The sequence below is a fragment of the Lates calcarifer genome, linkage group LG15, assembly GCF_001640805.2.
Source record: "Lates calcarifer isolate ASB-BC8 linkage group LG15, TLL_Latcal_v3, whole genome shotgun sequence".
Classification (NCBI taxonomy): Eukaryota; Metazoa; Chordata; class Actinopteri; family Centropomidae; genus Lates; species Lates calcarifer.
The window spans coordinates 25,992,402-26,012,790 of record NC_066847.1 but is presented as its reverse complement, the minus strand read 5'-3'; the positions used below and the strand labels follow the sequence as shown (position 1 = coordinate 26,012,790).

Here is a 20,389-nt window from a genome sequence, read left to right as displayed (position 1 = left end):
GTGTGTGTGTGTCTGTGTGTGTGTGTTTGAGGGGGGAGGGGAAGAGGAGTTGATTGAGTCTGTGAGAAGCTGCCACAGGGAGGTTACAGTCAAGAGAGCCATGAGCTGTCACAGATGATGAGTTCTGAAAAATATTATCACAGAAAATAATTAGCATAAAAGCTTTTATTTTAAATTTGTTGCAACAAATTCAGGTTTCTTACAGCATTTTCCTTATTGAAAACTAAATTCTACCTGAAATGTATCAATAAAAATCTTCTTTTGCAGTTAATGTCACCAGTTTATAGTTTAGTTTTAATAGCATTCCCTGTCACTGATGTGCCTTTAATTATCGGTTCTATCAGGGATCATTTATGTGTTTATCTTACGGGGGTGAGCCACCTCACAGGTTGGTTATATTACCTGTTGACCTCAGCTCAGTGAGCTAAGACAATGTTTAATGCAGTGTTTTTTCTGATATGAAAATGGATATTATTCAGCACATCTAACCTCAGCAGGCCCCTCTTCAGAAACTCATATCTGCAGATGTCAAAGCTGGCTCAAAAAATTAAACTGGCTTCAAATTAATTTGAAGGAATTGTAGGTTATTTTGAATTCATGTAATCTTACCATATGTCTCCCCTTGACCAAAGTCTTTACAGTTTGGTTTTGATCAGTTAGGAAATTTCACAAGGGGTCGGCTGATATTTTCATGTTACACAGTGTACGGCGACAGGAAAAGTGCACGTCTACATCCACCGGCGTCGAGGTGAACCAGCTGAATATAAGCCACTCAAGTTGACGACAAGTGCATTGAAAAGTAAAAGCTGCTGGCCTTTACCTTTTCTTTGTAAAAGCGCCTGTTCGGCCAGTAGTTAGTAAAGTAATATTTTCAGCGTTGTCCACAGTCTCATGACATGTTTAACACGAAGCACAGCACGCTGGTTAAGCTCATGGCAAACTGTTACTAACAACTAAAATGAAAGCTTGTCTGTATGTAGTCTAACTGGTTAGTTTGTCACTAATCTCCAAATTTTACAAATTGCTATAAACTTCACTCTCTTAAACCAGTAACAGTCTGAGCTGGACTGATAGGGGTCTGTATGGATAAAGATAAAATCCTAATGATACCCATCCCTACAGCTGGTTAGTGGCTTCGCCCTGACTTTAGGCAGATGAGATATTCACTGTTCAAATAACTTCATTATAAGCCTTGTTTAAGCATAAATGATTTATATATGCACCCAATAACAGAACTTAAAAAAAATGCTTTTGCTCAAAGCTCAAAGCTTGTAAACTCAAGTTAAAACTGAGTTTTATCTCCTTTTGGGAGGGGGTATCTGTGTGTGTGTGTGTGTTTGTGTTTGTGTTTGTGTTTGAGGGGGGAGGGGAAGAGGAGTTGATTGAGTCTGTGAGAAGCTGCCACAGGGAGGTTACAGTCAGGAGAGCCAAGAGCTGTCACAGATGATGAGCTCTGAAAAATATTATCACAGAAAATAATTAGCATAAAAGCTTTTATTTAAAATTTTTACATCTGGGAAGTGTGAACTGTTACGCCAGCGTGTGCCCTGCGACCTGCGTTGACCCCGCGGTTGCCGGGGTCCCGCGGTCGCCGCTCCCCCGACGGGCGCCGGGTGCGAGGGCCCGTTCAACGCTGCTCGCAGCTTTAATTAGGGCCCGAGCAACGAGTTGCGTGGGCCCAACGGGGCCATGCAACGAGTTGCAAGGACCCTCTTGTTTTCGGTCTGTTTATTATTATTATTATTATTATTATTAGGGCCCGAGCAACGAGTTGCGTGGGCCCAACGGGGCCATGCAACGAGTTGCAAGGACCCTCTTGTTTTCGGTCGGTTTATTATTATTATTATTATTATTATTTTTTTTCTTCTTTTTCCGCCTCTTTGATCGCCTTTTTGAGGGCCTTAACATGCGTCAAAACTCCTGAAAATTTGCAGACGCGTCAGGCACGGCGAAAAATTTAAGAATTTAGGGGTCTTGAGCATGGGTGTGGCAAAATGGCCTCGGTAGCGCCACCTACATTTTTAAACGGAACAGCCCCTCAAGCCCGTTGCGCCTAAAAATCTGAAAATCTGCACACATATGTAACATCCCATGACGCACCAAAAAGTCTCTTGGAGCCATATCCCAAACCCAACAGAAAGTATTTTTATTTTGACCGGAAGGTGAAAAAATTGTGTGTTTTTGGCCATTTCCAGGGGTCGCTTGAACGCGAACTAGTCCTAGACGCATTATCCGATTGACTTCAAAATTTGATAATTTGTTCTTAAGACATAGACGAAGTTAAATTGCAAAAGTTTCAGACTTTTCATTGAAGGGCGTGGAAGTTATGGCCCCTCAAAGTTCGATCACTCGCCACAAAACAGGAAGTTGCTTTAAATTTGCTATATTTCGGCCATACTTTGTCCAAACTGCATCAAACTTTACAGGATTGTTAATGGTACCTATCTGCACACATCCATATGTCAATATTCATACAATTGTTGTAGCGCCACCTATTTATAGCAGGAAATGACATATTTTATAGTGTGATGTCCAGTTTCTAGACGGGTGACCAGATTCACTTCAAATGTTGTCAGCCCCTCCTTGACGATTTTTGGAAGACGTCCTCCGAAAATTGTGAGTTTTGGTCGAAGCGTGTGCCTGTTCTGGCCCGTCAAAGTTCAGAAACCCAACTTCCTGTTTGAAACCTCAGATTTTGGGGTAACTTCCTGTTGCGACTCTCTACTTTATCCTATAGATGGAGCCATTGTATTACTCTTTGATGGATTTTTGGAGGGGGGTCTCTGTGTGTGTGTGTGTGTGTGTGTGTGTGTGTTTGTGTTTGTGTTTGAGGGGGGAGGGGAAGAGGAGTTGATTGAGTCTGTGAGAAGCTGCCACAGAGAGGTTACAGTCAGGAGAGCCAAGAGCTGCTTTACACGCGGGATAAAAACTTCAGTTAAGATTAGAGCTGTCACTTGAGAAAGCATCATGCCAAAAACTAAGGAAATCACTGTAGACTTGAAGAAAAGAATTGTCGATGCTCAGGAAGCAGGAGAAGGATATACAAAGTTATCACAGCATTTCCAAGCGTCAAGAACTCAAATGAGAAGCGTCACCGAGAAATTCAAGGAGAGCCACACTGTGCAGAACAAGCCTGGCAGAGGTAGGAAGCCAAAGATTTCAATGACCCTGGAAAGAAAACCAGTGAGAGACCTGTCTAAAAACCCCATAAACGCTGCCAAGACACTAGTGAATGACTAAGTTAAGTCTGAAATTGTAGCCTCAAAGAAGATTACATGAATTCATGTAATCTTACCATATGTCTCCCCTTGACCAAAGCTGAGCGTGGATTGATGCTGTCTTTACAGTTTGGTTTTGATCAGTTAGGAAATTTCACAAGGGGTCAGCTGATTTTTTCGTGTTACTCAGTGTACGGCAACAGGAAAAGTGCATGTCTACATCCACCGGCGTCGAGGTGAACCAGCTGAATATAAGCCACTCAAGTTGACGACAAGTGCATTGAAAAGTAAAAGCTGCTGGCCTTTACCTTTTCTTTGTCAAAGCGCCTGTTCAGCCAGTAGTTAGTAAAGTAATATTTTCAGCGTTGTCCACAGTCTCATGACATGTTTAACAGGAAGCACAGCACGCTGGTTAAGCTCATGGCAAACTGTTACTAACAGCTAAAATGAAAGCTTGTCTGTATGTAGTCTAACTGGTTAGTTTGTCACTAATCTCCAAATTTTGCAAATTGCTATAAACTTCACTCTCTTAAACCAGTAACAGTCTGAGCTGGACTGATAGGGGTCTGTATGGATAAAGATAAAATCCTAATGATACCCATCCCTACAGCTGGTTAGTGGCTTCGCCCTGACTTTAGGCAGATGAGAAATTCACTATTCAAATAAGTTCATTATAAGCCTTGTTTAAGCATAAATGATTTATATATGCACCCAATAACAGAACTTAAAAAAATGCTTTTGCTCAAAGCTCAAAGCTTGTAAAGTCAAGTTAAAACTGAGTTTTATCTCCTTTTGGGAGGGGGTATCTCTCTCTGTGTTTGTGTGGGTGTGTTTGTGTTTGTGTTTGAGGGGGGAGGGGAAGAGGAGTTAATTGAGTCTGTGAGAAGCTGCCACAGGGAGGTTACAGTCAGGAGAGCCAAGAGCTGTCACAGATGATGAGCTCTGAAAAATATTATCACAGAAAATAATTAGCATAAAAGCTTTTATTTTAAATTTTTACATCTGGGAAGTGTGAACTGTTACGCCAGCATGTACCCTGCGACCTGCGTTGACCCCGCGGTTGCCGGGGTCCCGCGGTCGCCGCTCCCCCGACGGGCACCGGGTGCGAGGGCCCGTTCAACGCTGCTCGCAGCTTTAATTATTATTATTATTATTTTTTTTCTTCTTTTTCCGCCTCTTAGATCGGCTTTTTGAGGGCCTTAACATGCGTGAAAACTTACCAAAATTTGCAGACGCGTCAGGCACGGCGAAAAATTTAATAATTTAGGGGTCTTGAGCATGGGCGTGGTAAAATGCCCTCGGTAGCGCCACCTACATTTTTAAACGGAACAGCCCCTCAAGCCCGTTGCGCCTAAAAATCTGAAAATCTGCACACATATGTAACATCCCATGACGCACCAAAAAGTCTCTTGGAGCCATATTCTAAACCCAACAGAAAGTATTTTTATTTTGACCGGAAGGTGAAAAAATTGTGTGTTTTTGGCCATTTCCAGGGGTCGCTTGAACGCGAACTAGTCCTAGACGCATTATCCCATTGACTTCAAAACTTAATAGTATGTTCTTAAGACATAGACGATGTTAAATTGCGGCAGATTTTGAGTTTTTGTTGAAGGGCGTGGAAGTTATGGCCCCTCAAAGTTCGATTACTCGCCACGAAACAGGAAGTTGCTTTATTTTTGCTATATTTCGGCCATACTTTGTCCAAACTGCATCAAACTTTACAGGATTGTTAATGGTACCTATCTGCACACATCCATATGTCAATATTCATACAATTGTTGTAGCGCCACCTATTTATAGCAGGAAATGACATATTTTATAGTGTGATGTCCAGTTTCTAGACGGGTGACCAGATTCACTTCAAATGTTGTCAGCCCCTCCTTGACAATTTTTGGAAGAAGTCCTCCGAAAATTGTGAGTTTGGGTCGAAGCGTGTGCCGGTTCTGGCCCGTCAAAGTTCGGAAACCCAACTTCCTGTTTGAAACCTCAGATTTTGGGGTAACTTCCTGTTGCGACTCTCTACTTTATCCTACAGATGGAGCCATTGTATTACTCTTTGATGGGTTTTTGGAAGGGGGTCTCTGTGTGTGTGTGTCTGTGTGTGTGTGTTTGAGGGGGGAGGGGAAGAGGAGTTGATTGAGTCTGTGAGAAGCTGCCACAGGGAGGTTACAGTCAGGAGAGCCAAGAGCTGTCACAGATGATGAGCTCTGAAAAATATTATCACAGAAAATAATTAGCATAAAAGCTTTTATTTTAAATTTGTTGCAACAAATTCAGGTTTCTTACAGCATTTTCCTTATTGAAAACTAAATTCTACCTGAAATGTATCAATAAAAATCTTCTTTTGCAGTTAATGTCACCAGTTTATAGTTTAGTTTTAATAGCATTCCCTGTCACTGATGTGCCTTTAATTATCGGTTCTATCAGGGATCATTTATGTGTTTATCTTACGGGGGTGAGCCACCTCACAGGTTGGTTATATTACCTGTTGACCTCAGCTCAGTGAGCTAAGACAATGTTTAATGCAGTGTTTTTTCTGATATGAAAATGGATATTATTCAGCACATCTAACCTCAGCAGGCCCCTCTTCAGAAACTCATATCTGCAGATGTCAAAGCTGGCTCAAACGTTGTCCACAGTCTCATGACATGTTTAACACGAAGCACAGCACGCTGGTTAAGCTCATGGCAAACTGTTACTAACAGCTAAAATGAAAGCTTGTCTGTATGTAGTCTAACTGGTTAGTTTGTCACTAATCTCCAAATTTTGCAAATTGCTATAAACTTCACTCTCTTAAACCAGTAACAGTCTGAGCTGGACTGATAGGGGTCTGTATGGATAAAGATAAAATCCTAATGATACCCATCCCTACAGCTGGTTAGTGGCTTCGCCCTGACTTTAGGCAGATGAGATATTCACTGTTCAAATAACTTCATTATAACCCTTGTTTAAGCATAAATGATTTATATATGCACCCAATAACAGAACTTGCAAAAAAATGCTTTTGCTCAAAGCTCAAAGCTTGTAAACTCAAGTTAAAACTGAGTTTTATCTCCTTTTGGGAGGGGGTATCTGTGTGTGTGTGTGTGTTTGTGTTTGTGTTTGTGTTTGAGGGGGGAGGGGAAGAGGAGTTGATTGAGTCTGTGAGAAGCTGCCACAGAGAGGTTACAGTCAGGAGAGCCAAGAGCTGTCACAGATGATGAGCTCTGAAAAATATTATCACAGAAAATAATTCGCATAAAAGCTTTTATTTTAAATTTTTACATCTCGGAAGTGTGAACTGTTACGCCAGCGTGTGCCCTGCGACCTGCGTTGACCCCGCGGTTGCCGGGGTCCCGCGGTCGCCGCTCCCCCGACGGGCGCCGGGTGCGAGGGCCCGTTCAACGCTGCTCGCAGCTTTAATTATTATTATTATTATTTTTTTTCTTCTTTTTCCGCCTCTTAGATCGGCTTTTTGAGGGCCTTAACATGCGTGAAAACTTACCAAAATTTGCAGACGCGTCAGGCACGGCGAAAAATTTAATAATTTAGGGGTCTTGAGCATGGGCGTGGTAAAATGCCCTCGGTAGCGCCACCTACATTTTTAAACGGAACAGCCCCTCAAGCCCGTTGCGCCTAAAAATCTGAAAATCTGCACACATATGTAACATCCCATGACGCACCAAAAAGTCTCTTGGAGCCATATTCTAAACCCAACAGAAAGTATTTTTATTTTGACCGGAAGGTGAAAAAATTGTGTGTTTTTGGCCATTTCCAGGGGTCGCTTGAACGCGAACTAGTCCTAGACGCATTATCCGATTGACTTCAAAACTTAATAGTATGTTCTTAAGACATAGACGATGTTAAATTGCGGCAGATTTTGAGTTTTTGTTGAAGGGCGTGGAAGTTATGGCCCCTCAAAGTTCGATTACTCGCCACGAAACAGGAAGTTGCTTTATTTTTGCTATATTTCGGCCATACTTTGTCCAAACTGCATCAAACTTTACAGGATTGTTAATGGTACCTATCTGCACACATCCATATGTCAATATTCATACAATTGTTGTAGCGCCACCTATTTATAGCAGGAAATGACATATTTTATAGTGTGATGTCCAGTTTCTAGACGGGTGACCAGATTCACTTCAAATGTTGTCAGCCCCTCCTTGACAATTTTTGGAAGACTGGCTCCGAAAATTGTGAGTTTGGGTCGAAGCGTGTGCCGGTTCTGGCCCGTCAAAGTTCGGAAACCCAACTTCCTGTTTGAAACCTCAGATTTTGGGGTAACTTCCTGTTGCGACTCTCTACTTTATCCTACAGATGGAGCCATTGTATTACTCTTTGATGGGTTTTTGGAAGGGGGTCTCTGTGTGTGTGTGTCTGTGTGTGTGTGTTTGAGGGGGGAGGGGAAGAGGAGTTGATTGAGTCTGTGAGAAGCTGCCACAGGGAGGTTACAGTCAAGAGAGCCATGAGCTGTCACAGATGATGAGTTCTGAAAAATATTATCACAGAAAATAATTAGCATAAAAGCTTTTATTTTAAATTTGTTGCAACAAATTCAGGTTTCTTACAGCATTTTCCTTATTGAAAACTAAATTCTACCTGAAATGTATCAATAAAAATCTTCTTTTGCAGTTAATGTCACCAGTTTATAGTTTAGTTTTAATAGCATTCCCTGTCACTGATGTGCCTTTAATTATCGGTTCTATCAGGGATCATTTATGTGTTTATCTTACGGGGGTGAGCCACCTCACAGGTTGGTTATATTACCTGTTGACCTCAGCTCAGTGAGCTAAGACAATGTTTAATGCAGTGTTTTTTCTGATATGAAAATGGATATTATTCAGCACATCTAACCTCAGCAGGCCCCTCTTCAGAAACTCATATCTGCAGATGTCAAAGCTGGCTCAAAAAATTAAACTGGCTTCAAATTAATTTTAAGGAATTGTAGGTTATTTTGAATTCATGTAATCTTTCTCCATCACCCTTTCTGTTTCTTTCCATCTCTCTACTCATCTTCTCCCATATGTCTCCCCTTGACCAAAGCTGAGCGTGGATTGATGCTGTCTTTACAGTTTGGTTTTGATCAGTTAGGAAATTTCACACGGGGTCAGCTGATTTTTTCGTGTTACTCAGTGTACGGCGACAGGAAAAGTGCACTAGGTCCACGGGCGTCGAGGTGAACCAGCTGAATATAAGCCACTCAAGTTGACGACAAGTGCATTGAAAAGTAAAAGCTGCTGGCCTTTACCTTTTCTTTGTCAAAGCGCCTGTTCGGCAAGTAGTTAGTAAAGTAATATTTTCAGCCTTGTCCACAGTCTCATAACATGTTTAACAGGAAGCACAGCACGCTGGTTAAGCTCATGGCAAACTGTTACTAACAGCTAAAATGAAAGCTTGTCTGTATGTAGTCTAACTGGTTAGTTTGTCACTAATCTCCAAATTTGGCAAATTGCTATAAACTTCACTCTCTTAAACCAGTAACAGTCTGAGCTGGACTGATAGGGGTCTGTATGGATAAAGATAAAATCCTAATGATACCCATCCCTACAGCTGGTTAGTGGCTTCGCCCTGACTTTAGGCAGATGAGATATTCACTGTTCAAATAACTTCATTATAAGCCTTGTTTAAGCATAAATGATTTATATATGCATCCAATAACAGAACTTAAAAAAATGCTTTTGCTCAAAGCTCAAAGCTTTTAAACTCAAGTTAAAACTGAGTTTTATCTCCTTTTGGGAGGGGGTATCTGTGTGTGTGTGTGTGTGTGTGTGTGTGTGTGTGTTTGTGTTTGTGTTTGAGGGGGGAGGGGAAGAGGAGTTGATTGAGTCTGTGAGAAGCTGCCACAGGGAGGTTACAGTCAAGAGAGCCAAGAGCTGTCACAGATGATGAGCTCTGAAAAATATTATCACAGAAAATAATTAGCGTAAAAGCTTTTATTTAAAATTTTTACATCTGGGAAGTGTGAACTGTTACGCCAGCGTGTGCCCTGCGACCTGCGTTGACCCCGCGGTTGCCGGGGTCCCGCGGTCGCCGCTCCCCCGACGGGCGCCGGGTGCGAGGGCCCGTTCAACGCTGCTCGCAGCTTTAATTTGTTTTGATATGAGTCTGAGACTACTTTTTTCTCCAAATTGTTCAAAATTCAGTCACTTTACTTTGAAGGCGAAGTAGTGTAGAAATAAACAGCTTTCTGTATTTATCAGCAGCTCACTCTGTGCATCTCAAACATTAGTCTCCTTTGAGGCAGAAGGGGTTATGACAGAATGCAAATTACTGAGCTGAGCTCAGAGGTTTCACTACTAGGAAAACATGCTGCCACCGATATACTAGTTGGACCTTTCCATACACACACTTTAAATGAACAGACTACACCTGTTGGAATATATCAGTCAAAAAAGGAAGAGGAACCTAACAGTGCATGTGCTCTAGTGAAATTTTGCCACATGAGTCATTTGGCAAAGTCATGGTCTACAATTCCCCTGCTTAACAAGAACAAGCAACCCAAACAATGATGACCATAGCTTTGAATAATTTTCACTGTTCGCTGGTACTACAGTTCTTATCTCACAGATCAATTTCACAATGCCGTGTTCTCCAGTGTTTACTGGAGCTATTCTTAACCTATATGAAAATTTCTTGTATACAAACTGAAGGTAAATCATCTCCATGCCTTCAGGGCTGTTCCAGTGTTTTCCATTTTTCTTGCGCAGCTTGTAAAACCTGTGTTTAGCATTTTTGTGATCTATTACTTTTTGCTACTGAAATTACAAAGTTTCCCCACAAGGATCATTAAAGTTTCATGATTTCTTCTGTAAGCTTCATGGATATATAGTATACAGAGTGTAATGTTATATAAACCATTTTAACAACAAATGCCAGTGACAGCTATTAGAGTACATAATGAAACTCTTTTTATCCAGCATCATCACAAGGAGTTAAACTTGCACCTTTATTCATCCCACAGTGGTCTAATCTTTTTTTTTAATCCATTTAATGCTCTGAGTGATAAGTTGATGTTGGTAAGAGGTGGAGCCTCTGCCTTAGACAGCTGACTGTTCTGTCCCATGTTCCCAATCAAACAAATATAAATTGGTCTCTTGAAGTCCCTCCTACTAAAAACGTCCCTCCTGCTAAGTCACTGGCATCAACTGATATCTCTAAAGTCACAAACAGACAAGAGACGTAGTTCAACGCAGTTCAGCAATGGAGGGGCCTGAAGCAGCAGATAGTGCTGATAATGAATACATGGCAATGGATGCTGACAAATTGTCAGAGAATGACGATACTTATGAAAACGGAGATACTCTTGGTTTTAATCTCAGACAAAAGGGGGATTCAAGGGAACAGGAACCAGGACCAGATTCAACGGGACAGAAGAAAGAAGAGCCAGAAAAAGAGAAAGTTGGAACTCTAAGACCACAGCCAAACATCCAAAACCTTAACACTGCACGACCTCCCATGCGCCCTCAACCCGACAGATACATAACTCTGAGACGTCTTCCAGTGAATACAAACAGAAAACAGGAAATGATAATGGCATCCAAAATAGGTAAGCTACATAATCAAATTCAATTTTTACATGTATATATATATATATACAGTAAATACAGACACACAAAAACTAGCATATTATTATTGTAACGTCCAATGACTATATCATCTTCTGATTAGCTCTCCTCAGGTATGTTTCAGTGTGTCTGGGGGTGCTGTGTATTCTCTTAAGCGGAGGGCTGATTGGTCTGGGCATCTACTGTGAGTTCAAACTTTCCTTTTAGAAATCACAAACTTAAAACTGCATCAGACATTTACCCAGGAGTAAAACAGTATATGAATGAATACCACTGATTTAGTCTGCTTAGAATAATCTTGTACTGAGGGGCAACCATTTTACACCCATCCCCTCTCTTTCAAGCTTTCAAGGATTTATTATAAGACGACCAAACTGTTTCTGTTGTACACACCACTTTGGATTGTACCTGAAGTATTTGTACAAGAGACCTCTTTTATAAAATGATCACAAAGCCATGAGTTTGATCATGTGACTTACAGTACATATATTGGTATGTTTATTAGATGCTCATATTCCATAAGTTTCCATAGTACTAGCAGTCTATGATAGCTCTGCTTAGTGCTGGTGTCCAGCAGGGAAAAAAAGTAGCTGATAAAAGGTTAAACAATGTATGTGCATGTATGAACTGTGTATATGGATGTGCATTCTATTTGGCCTCTGTAAGATAAACATTTACATTTCTTTTATTACAGATTACAGATTATCTGAAAGTAATTTGTATGGGGCTGAAAGAATACAACAACTACTTGATGAAATCAAAGCCCTGAATGTCAAGATAGGTGAGTGGTCAGTGAATATTATTCATATTAACTCAGAAATTTTTGCTCCTGAATAAGCAAAAATCAATACCAAAATGACAAAACTAAAAGCTACTATTCCCATCAAAGTTGAAACAAAAAGGTTGTGTAAAATTAAACTGTTGTTCATCCTTATAGATATTATGAAAACCCTCTCCAAATCAATATACCACATTTCCAGCAATGAAGAGCCAGCCTGTTCTGCTGGGAAAGACCTGTTCATACTGAATTATGACGCGCTTGAGGTGAGGATGAGATTTGCTGATTTGTGAGTCTGTGTGTTCATGTGTGCACACAGGTGTATATATGAATAAAGTTAAGGGTATAAAGTGACATAATCTTAATCAACAACTTTATTTCCCTTAGCAGGAATTTAACAGGAGTTCATTCCATCTGGTTAACAAGGTCTTGAATGATGGAGACTGGAGCATCCAATTCTCCTGGAAATGCACAAGTAACTCTTAATTAAATGGACAACCAACATCTACATCATACTATATCCATAACCATGTTAAAATGTGTGTATTACTTCATAGAGTAGGTTTTCAGGGTTATTTTGTGTTATGTTCTATGTCTGTCATTTACTTCTGCTTTTCACCAGTTTATCCACTGTATATATACACGTCTGACATTGTACAGAGCAGGTTAAAGAAGTCAAAATGAGTGCAAGAATTTTTCCTGTTTTTGCAAAGCCAAGGAAATCTACATTTCAGCAGAAAGCTACACACTATATTGGCTGTGTTTTTCTTGCAATACCAAAGTTGTAAAATGATTTGGAGAACTTGTAACTGGATGTTGTGATTCTGTCAAAAAATGAAAGCATTGGGAAAAACTAGTAGTTGGCCACATTTTAATATGTTTTACGGTAATTAAATTTGTATTGATCAGTTCTAAGTCTACTTCAAGGTACAGTATACAGTAATGTCTCTTTACATGTGAAATGAGAATAAACCAACGGTTTAAAAGCAAAAGTTGCAACCTTTAAAGCAATTTTTAGTATTCGCTGGTGACTGACTGTCAATCACACGTGTGCTGTCATTGTCAAAATAGTCACAGAATCTACAGTGTTCCTACTTTAATTCCTTCATCAAAGACACCAAAAAATATGATACATTCACTGGCACAATTGTGACATATTAGCCACCCCATAAAATGTCTTAGTATGTATAAAATGAATCTCACTGATCTTTCCCTATAAACAAAATTTAATTGAAAAAACTCCTTAATTCTCCCAAAGAGGACATTACAGTAACATGACTTCATCTGTTGACACATTCATGACACAATATGATTTACATAACTGCAAATAGTCACCATTACCTTGACGTAAATCTGATGATGCTCATATGCCATGTCATGATCACAGATCGAATTCTGCGAAAGCAATGTTGATGCAGCAACAGATTTTTTGAGACCAGTGATGCCAGTGTTTATTCAGTGGAAGCTGGCAAACGTGTAATTGTGTTGCTTCACCTTGTTTTTACCCGCCCATAAATTTTCACATACTGGAAACACACACACAAACAAGGACACAGGCATGGCAGGACACATGGCTGCACATAAATAAACACACACACACACACACACACCCTTGACACTATGTATTTTCATTCAGCCATGCAGGCAACAGGAAGGGGAAACGCTGCTTCCTGTGGAAGAATGGGTGGAGGGGGCGGTGGTCACTCTGAGTGTACCCAACCTTATGTGTTTGTGTGTGTACTGTTAATATATGTGTGAGTTTATACTGCAGTTCCATCTGTCATTTCTACTACTGTTGTCTCAAGGGTTATTGGTTCATCTCAGCCAGTGGTGTTGACACAACTGGCTTTGGGGCGGTCAGTGAAGCTGCCCCAGGGCCCTAATGTTGACACTGCTCACTGCAAATGGTTCCTAACAACCATGCCACTGTGAGTGGGAGGATGTAGGCCATGGGACCTGCTCTCCCTTGGCTACACTTTTGTCACACTAATAATAGTTGCAGTGAGAGTGAAAAAATCTGTGGTATAATATCTTTATCTGTTGGGGTAGGGTTGAATTTTTGTCTGGATTGGTGTTAATGGGCCAAACATATTTAGTATATATTTTTTTTTCCTTTACGCTTTATATCTTTATTGTATCTACCAGAAAGGCATCAGGATGGTGTCGTCATTGAGGCTATGTGACAATGTAAGACAGTTATTACAGAGTACGGTTTGTGGCAGGAGAAAGACAACAAAGACGAAAGGATCCATATCTTTGTAGCAAGCAACACCATAAGGGGTTAAAGGTTTTGATAGGAACTGGCAGACCAGGATACTAGGACTGCAGAGTCGATACAGTATAATGTCCTCAGTTACATCTATTAGTCAGCTGCAGAGCTGTGAGGTATGGGAGGGCAGGGAGGGGCGTGGAGCAGAGCAGCAGAGGGCAGCAAACAGTTATGAGAGGGACACAAAGGCAATATGGGTCAATTATGGGAACAGGACTGTGACAAGACATGACAGAGTGGGGCAGAGTGGAAAACAGCTGAATAATGTGAGGGATACAGTGGCAGGACAGAAAATATCAGTCTGCAGCAAGTCACAGCCCAAGGGAGAGGACGGATTGGGATAAAGGCTGTGAAAAAGAAAAGAGATCCATGTTTGTTTGTGTGTGTGTGTGGTGGTGGTTCTTCAGTGGTGGGAGGCCTACTGTGAATGACAGTAATGATGATAGTTTGTGATTGCATCGCCCGCGTGTGAGTGTTTTTTTGTGCGTGTGTGTGTGGTGACAGAGACAAAGACAGTCTTACCATGCAATTCATAGCAAAGTGGTTGTGCTGGGTCTGCAGCTCGACAGCGTGCTGGTGGTTCCCTCCGATCTCTGTGTAACTGGTGAGGAAAAGCCCCTTGTTGTGCATGATCCAGTCGAACATCTACACATAGAAGAGGGGGAGAAAATGCAGTACATCACTTCAAGTTTCTCTGTAATAAGTAGGAACAGGGGAACAAGCTCTGTGTCTATGGGGGTGTGTCCATGTATCCAATGCACTTTACTCTTTATTTATGTGGCAGTGTGTTCTTTCTATGTTCCCTCTCTCTTCATCTTTGGTGTATGGGTTTAATTACAGCTCTGCCACTTTCCGTAGAAGGCCTCTGCATTTGCCTCCAGCTCTGCACAGTTCATATAGCTACATTCCCCAGCCCCAAACATGTGACATCAAATGCTCCTGAAACACTGACGACATACAGGCACGCACTCATTCATTTTACTCTCTGTCTCCCACATGAACACACAGCTCAAGTCATATTTGACCAAGATATAAAACAGGGCTTGAGGACACACAACAACATAAAAGCAGTAAAAAAAAAACCCACAGGTAACTAAAAACATAGACTTTATATTATTAGGATTTATTGTCTACAATGGCCAGTAGTTTCAGTCCATCAATGCACCTCAGCCTCTACCACCATATACATACAGAGCATTGCTAATCTGGTCTACATGGGGATGAACGTTGATCTGAGGACTTACACGTCTGGATTAATGTAATGTTTTCAAATACCCAGCTAAGACTGGCATGCATGCATGCTCATGCATGAGATTAGTTCATGTGTGACCTGAAATACCTGTATTTAATGAGAAGTAAAATGCAGTATTGGCACATATTAACATAGAAGCACCAAGGGGCAAAAAGGTGAAGAGGCAGTCAGGAAGCAATTAACTTTATCTTATACATTTAACGAGCATTGTGTTGAAAAAGAAAAGAATAGAATGGGAGAGAACAGAATAGCACCCTGACCTTCTCAGCATCCTGTTCAAACAGTCGCAGCTGGAAACACTGGTCCAGTTTCAGCTTCCTCATGTGCCACAGCTGTTGCAGATTCTGGCGCGTCCCATGCAGCTTATCCAACAAACCGGTCACTTTAGCCACTAGGTTGTGCGCATCCGCATGTGCGTGGAACCCATGATGGTGGTCGTTGGAATCTCCGCTAGCTCCACCGGCCCGGTTACCATACCCACTTTCGCTGCTACTCCCACCTCCCGCAGTTTGTGACTGTAGCCTTTGGAGCAGCCTGCGTCCCTGTGTGTCCAGCTCCTCAACTGATGCCTTTGTGGCCCTTTTCTTCAGCACAGCGTGTTCTTCCATAAGCCGCCGAGCCCCTTCCAGGTCCCGCGGGAGATCACGTTGGGACAAGGTTTCTTGGAGCTCCTCGAGGCGCGCCAGAGCCCGTGTTGCGTCGCTGGCAAAGGTCTCGAAGGAGAGTCGCACCTAAAATGAAAGTTAAAACTAACCTGCATTTACCAAAGTGGAAATACTATTGAATTTTAATAAGTATTTGCAAACAATAGACTTGATGAGATGAGATGATAAAGTCTTCCTCTGCCTACAGTCAAAGACAGTGTCTTCTGTGTGACTTCTTAAGAGCATAAAGAAAATGGAGAGAGAACAAACCTCAATCCAGTCGTCATGGTTGTACTCTAAGCTGCCCTCGAAGTCAGCTGTCAGCTGGGATGGGTCCACAATCTTGGATAAACCCTCTAAAGAGACCATCACCGTCTGGCAGTGTGTGTGTAAGAGGAGACAAGGGGTGAATGCATGGATAGGCAAAGGAAGGGTGAGGGAGGGTAAAAGAGAGAGAGAGAGAGAGAGACCACCACAATTCACATGGTCATCATCATCACCATATTCCAAACTAATCAAACGTTAGTACATCAAAATATTTCCCACCATTAATCCTGGATCATGAAAAGAATGTGCAGAGTCAGAGGCTCCACATATTGGCTGTTGAATTGATGGCGTGACCAAAACAAAACATTCCAGACATTTTAAACCACATTCATGTTATCATAAATATGATAGAATTACATGGATATAAGCTCTTAGGAAGTAAAAACAAAAACTGCTGAGGTTCACTAGAGCACAGGAAACACAACAAAAATGCAAAATAAACAGTCAGATTTGGGTCAGGACTATGCCTGAGTAAACTCTGGTACAAATGGCGAGATTGAGAGACTCAAACCGGCAACCTTGTGGTAATAATCATGTCCTACTCGCAAATGGTACATGTTTGGGATAATTAAAAAAAAACCACAACAAGTGGCTCGTTCAAACCCAACTCACTACAGTTGAGATGAAATGCTTCGCCATGTCCTATATATCCTGTTTCCATAGTAACTGGGTCAGAACTAAATATACCAGCACCACATGCCCACATGGGACAGAATAGTGCCACTGTCACCGAGCAGCAGTCCAATTAGAGCTGATAAATTAAGACCGGTGGCTATGCTAAACTAACTGCACTCTAATAGTTACAACAAATTGTTCATCTTAAGATATGTTTATGTAAAGAGCAGTACATTGATCTCTTGTGAAAACAATCAAATAATTAACATAAACATATACTCAAAGGAGACTTTAATACTAATGGTTCAACATCCACAACAAACAGGCAGGAAATGTTAAAAGGATTAGTTTTGTGCTTTAGAAGGAGTTAAAGTCACCCACCTCAAATTCAAACTTGGAGCTGCCAAAATTGGTCCTCTGCTTCTGCCAGAAGTTGTCTGGCTTGATGATGAGAGCGACGTGAATGCAAGAAGGAAAAGACTCCTGAAGGATCTTCAGCAGAGGCTTGATGCTGTCCCACTTAGAACCACGCATGTCCACAATGACTGTGAACCCATGTCTGGCCACCTCCTCACTGTAGAAACACGAATAAATAAAGAGGTCAGATTCCAGGATAAAGAGCAAATAAACACAGGAGGGGATGTATTATGTTTAAATGGTTTTATAATGCTAACATGAAACCAATAGGGCAACTTGGAGTATAAATGATAAAAACTAAAAGACAAAATCAGATGTGATTGATTTGAGACTGAATGAGCTTAAAAGAAACAATGTCAAACTACTGAGTTACATCAGCGTCACTACCCATTTAACAGAAATAGAGACACAATTAAGACCACAACACAAAAAAAGACTTATGAGTAACTGTAAAGTAAAAGGTCTTGTAAAGGGTCTGTTCTAACTGTAAAGATGACAAAATGAAAACAAAAAAGATTTAAGTCAAAAAATCCCATGCAAATCTCCAGAGCATCTGGGGAGGGGAAAAAAAGCGTTGAAATTTCCACTGCTGCTTACCAGGAGTCCTGCTGCTGTATAAGTCCATAAAAGGTTGTTTCTCAGTGTTAAAGGCTTTAATCTGAATGTGTCTCGCTAGGACACAGAAACAGACGCAGGCCCTCCTGCTCTAACTCACTCTGACCTCACTCTCTGAAAACAGATCAGCAGCCAAATGGGTAGAGAAAAACAGAGTGGAGAGGAGAGAGAGAGAGAGAGAGGAGGGAGAGAGGGGTTGGGGGTACCACCTACACTTAACTGTAGGTGGTACACTCAAAACATAACAAGACTTTTAAATGTTATTTAAAATACATATATTTTTAAAATATGGTTTTAATACATAGATGGTCTGTCTTTAGATAAAGAATTGATTTTTAACATGCTGTATTCAGCTCAGTCTGCACTCCAAACTGAACATCTACTAATGTAACATAAAAGTAGATGATGAAAGCACAAGAATGGAGCAAAAGATTTAGTTCCAAAGCAAATAATCTGATTAAGAGTTTGTTCTTGGACTTAAATCTATTGACACTACATGAGTGGGGATTTTTAAAAAAGAAGAAGGAAAAAAGTTCAAAACTTAAAACTTAAAGGTCATTCTTGAAAATCTGCATCATACTGACTACTATTGTCTTAAGTATAAGCAGACTATGCATATTCCTCAGATGTCCAAGAACACCCCCACAAGGAGCCGTGAAGAAACCTGGACCCAATTTTTGCAGTAACTCACCTGGACCACCTCTGGCCTCAAGACAAATCTCCAAACTCTACTGTGTAAAAGACTTTAAAGCACTTAGACCTGCGAAGCACTAGAAAGTGCAGCACAGGGGAGATCAGAAGCAGTAGAACAGAAGAGTGCAAGCTTCCCCCTAAGCTAATCACAGCCAACTCCAAACAGAACAGCCTGGAGCTAAGTGGTAAATGTGAAGGAAAGGTGCTTATAGACTCAAAATTCAGCCTGCACGGGAACTACAGAGTACAACTCTGCAAGAGCACCCCGTAGCTACATACAGTACATACTTCCTGAAGGAGTTTTTAGACTATAGCACAACAACAACACAGGAAACAGAGAGGGCAACAAACATTTTAGACTGAAACAAACAAACAAAACAAAAACAAGTGGCAATCTCCATGCAAGTTTGTTTGATCGGAACTGACTCACTCTAACCAGACATCATCAATAACGGAGAGAGAGTAGAGTTACTAAACAGAGATGATTGGTAACCTACATAAAGGAGTGTTAGCTTTTTCTAGAGAGTTGAGAGGAAATGAAAAGGGAGAGGATAGAAGGGGGAGGGGGGCTGAATCTTCACAGAGAATCCAAAATAAAACCATCCTAGCTCTTTGTAGCCTCAGGTTATACCAAAGCATTTTAAATCCAAGCAAGGTGGGAAAGTCTAACACAAAGAAAAGCGATGAAATGCGTGTGTGTGTGTCTGCATTAAGAGGCCATGAAGAGAAGTCTGTTCCCAATTAACCTAGGATCAAAACCAGGGTCTGTAAGTCAATGCATGTGCATATGATTGTGTGTGCGTGTCCACAGTTGAATCGTCCACTGAAGCCCTGTGTATGTGTATTTGCGGCGACATTTCCTACCTAGGAATAGTAGCCAGGTAGGCAATGAGCCTGCGCAGGTCTTCGGGTCGTATTCTGTCATGGTTGCTCCGTGCTGGAAAGGTGAGAACGGGACCTCCACGTCTGTCTCTGCCACCTTTGAGGAGAAATCAGTCATTATGTAACAGCTGTTCGCTGTGGAGATAATGCTCATCTACTTTAGCATGGCCTGGGGTTTTTCCCTGCTGTTCACACATCAGGAATTATGGGTACTCCACACTAAACCTGCAACTATTTATTATTATTTTCATTTTTAAATGTTACCAAGTTCAAGTAGGAATAGGTAACCTACAGAGCACTACCCTGAAGAGACATAAAGTGAGTGTTGCAGTGTTCTGAGATGACAGCGGCTAATTTGTATGGGTACCATCTGTGAATATGTCTGCCGTTAGTCATGACTATACTGAGTCAAATTGAAGAGTCAGGGGTCAAATTAGTCTCAGGATGACAAGACTGGTAATAGCCTTTCAGTCAGGCTGCAGCAGCAAACAACACTGACAGTTAATGAAAAAGCACTCTCTCTGACTCCCTCACAATTACAGCAGTGCCCGCGCAGTTGGCAGTAATGAGGTAAAGGTCGGGTCAGAATCATAACGAGTCAGAAACAGTTCAGAGAAATAAGTGAGTGCACATAAATAACCTAACAACTAGCAATTATGATGAGGGAGAAGGGAGTATTCAGAGAAATGATACGCAAGCTCGAAAGTTGCAACATTTAGGGGACATACAAAACTATCATGTCTTTCAAGCACAAGAGCGGCACTGATATGTAACTCCTGAACATTGCTGTGCATGAATTTAGAACTCTTGGAGATTCCAAGATCAGCTTGTTCAAAGGTTAATGTAATTCCTCGCTGTTTTTTATAAACGCCGCCTCTGAAATAGATTTCTACACCTGAAACATGAGACATTTTATTTTCAAAGCACTCAAATCTCCCTTAGATACAATCCAATTGGAAATGACTGTGTGAGGGGCAGGTAAAGTGCTGATATCATATCAGTGATGTATGCTGTATATATCTGACCTGAGAGAAAGGCGACCTTCTCCTTGAGGATGGGAAGCACATCAATGGCCTTCATATCCTCATTGCGATGAAACCCTAAAACACAGAGAGGAAGTCAGCAAGGCAGG

The 20,389-nt window shown here is 41.2% G+C and overlaps 2 protein-coding genes across 4 annotated transcripts in view; one reads left to right on the top strand and one right to left on the bottom strand.

Moving 5' to 3' along the window:
• Window positions 1-20,389, bottom strand: part of triob (trio Rho guanine nucleotide exchange factor b) — a 116,827-nt gene that overhangs the window by 56,882 nt on the left and 39,556 nt on the right. For all 3 annotated transcript variants that reach the window (XM_018685192.1, XM_018685205.2, XM_051075944.1), the window contains 6 exons: window positions 20,283-20,357; window positions 19,240-19,354; window positions 17,032-17,224; window positions 15,979-16,083; window positions 15,325-15,795; window positions 14,335-14,457 (listed from right to left, as the gene is read on the bottom strand). In XM_018685192.1, coding sequence (XP_018540708.1) covers window positions 14,335-14,457; window positions 15,325-15,795; window positions 15,979-16,083; window positions 17,032-17,224; window positions 19,240-19,354; window positions 20,283-20,357 — 1,082 coding nt within the window. The remainder of the gene's footprint in view (window positions 1-14,334; window positions 14,458-15,324; window positions 15,796-15,978; window positions 16,084-17,031; window positions 17,225-19,239; window positions 19,355-20,282; window positions 20,358-20,389) is intronic.
• LOC108888961 (uncharacterized) lies at window positions 10,247-12,606 on the top strand. Its single transcript, XM_018685225.2, has 5 exons — window positions 10,247-10,746; window positions 10,869-10,949; window positions 11,460-11,546; window positions 11,703-11,809; window positions 11,934-12,606. The coding sequence occupies exons 1-5, from the start codon at window positions 10,401-10,403 to the stop codon at window positions 12,027-12,029; spliced, it is 717 nt and encodes a 238-aa protein (XP_018540741.1). The 5' UTR covers window positions 10,247-10,400; the 3' UTR covers window positions 12,030-12,606.

Excerpts from the sequence above, each read along its gene's own strand:
- LOC108888961 (XM_018685225.2), top strand. The coding sequence starts at position 10,401 with ATGGAGGGGCCTGAAGCAGCAGATAGTGCTGATAATGAATACATGGCA. Across the intron at positions 10,950-11,459 it reads GATTGGTCTGGGCATCTACT|ATTACAGATTATCTGAAAGT; the intron begins GTGAGTTCAAAC and ends CTTTTATTACAG. Across the intron at positions 11,547-11,702 it reads AGCCCTGAATGTCAAGATAG|ATATTATGAAAACCCTCTCC; the intron begins GTGAGTGGTCAG and ends TCATCCTTATAG.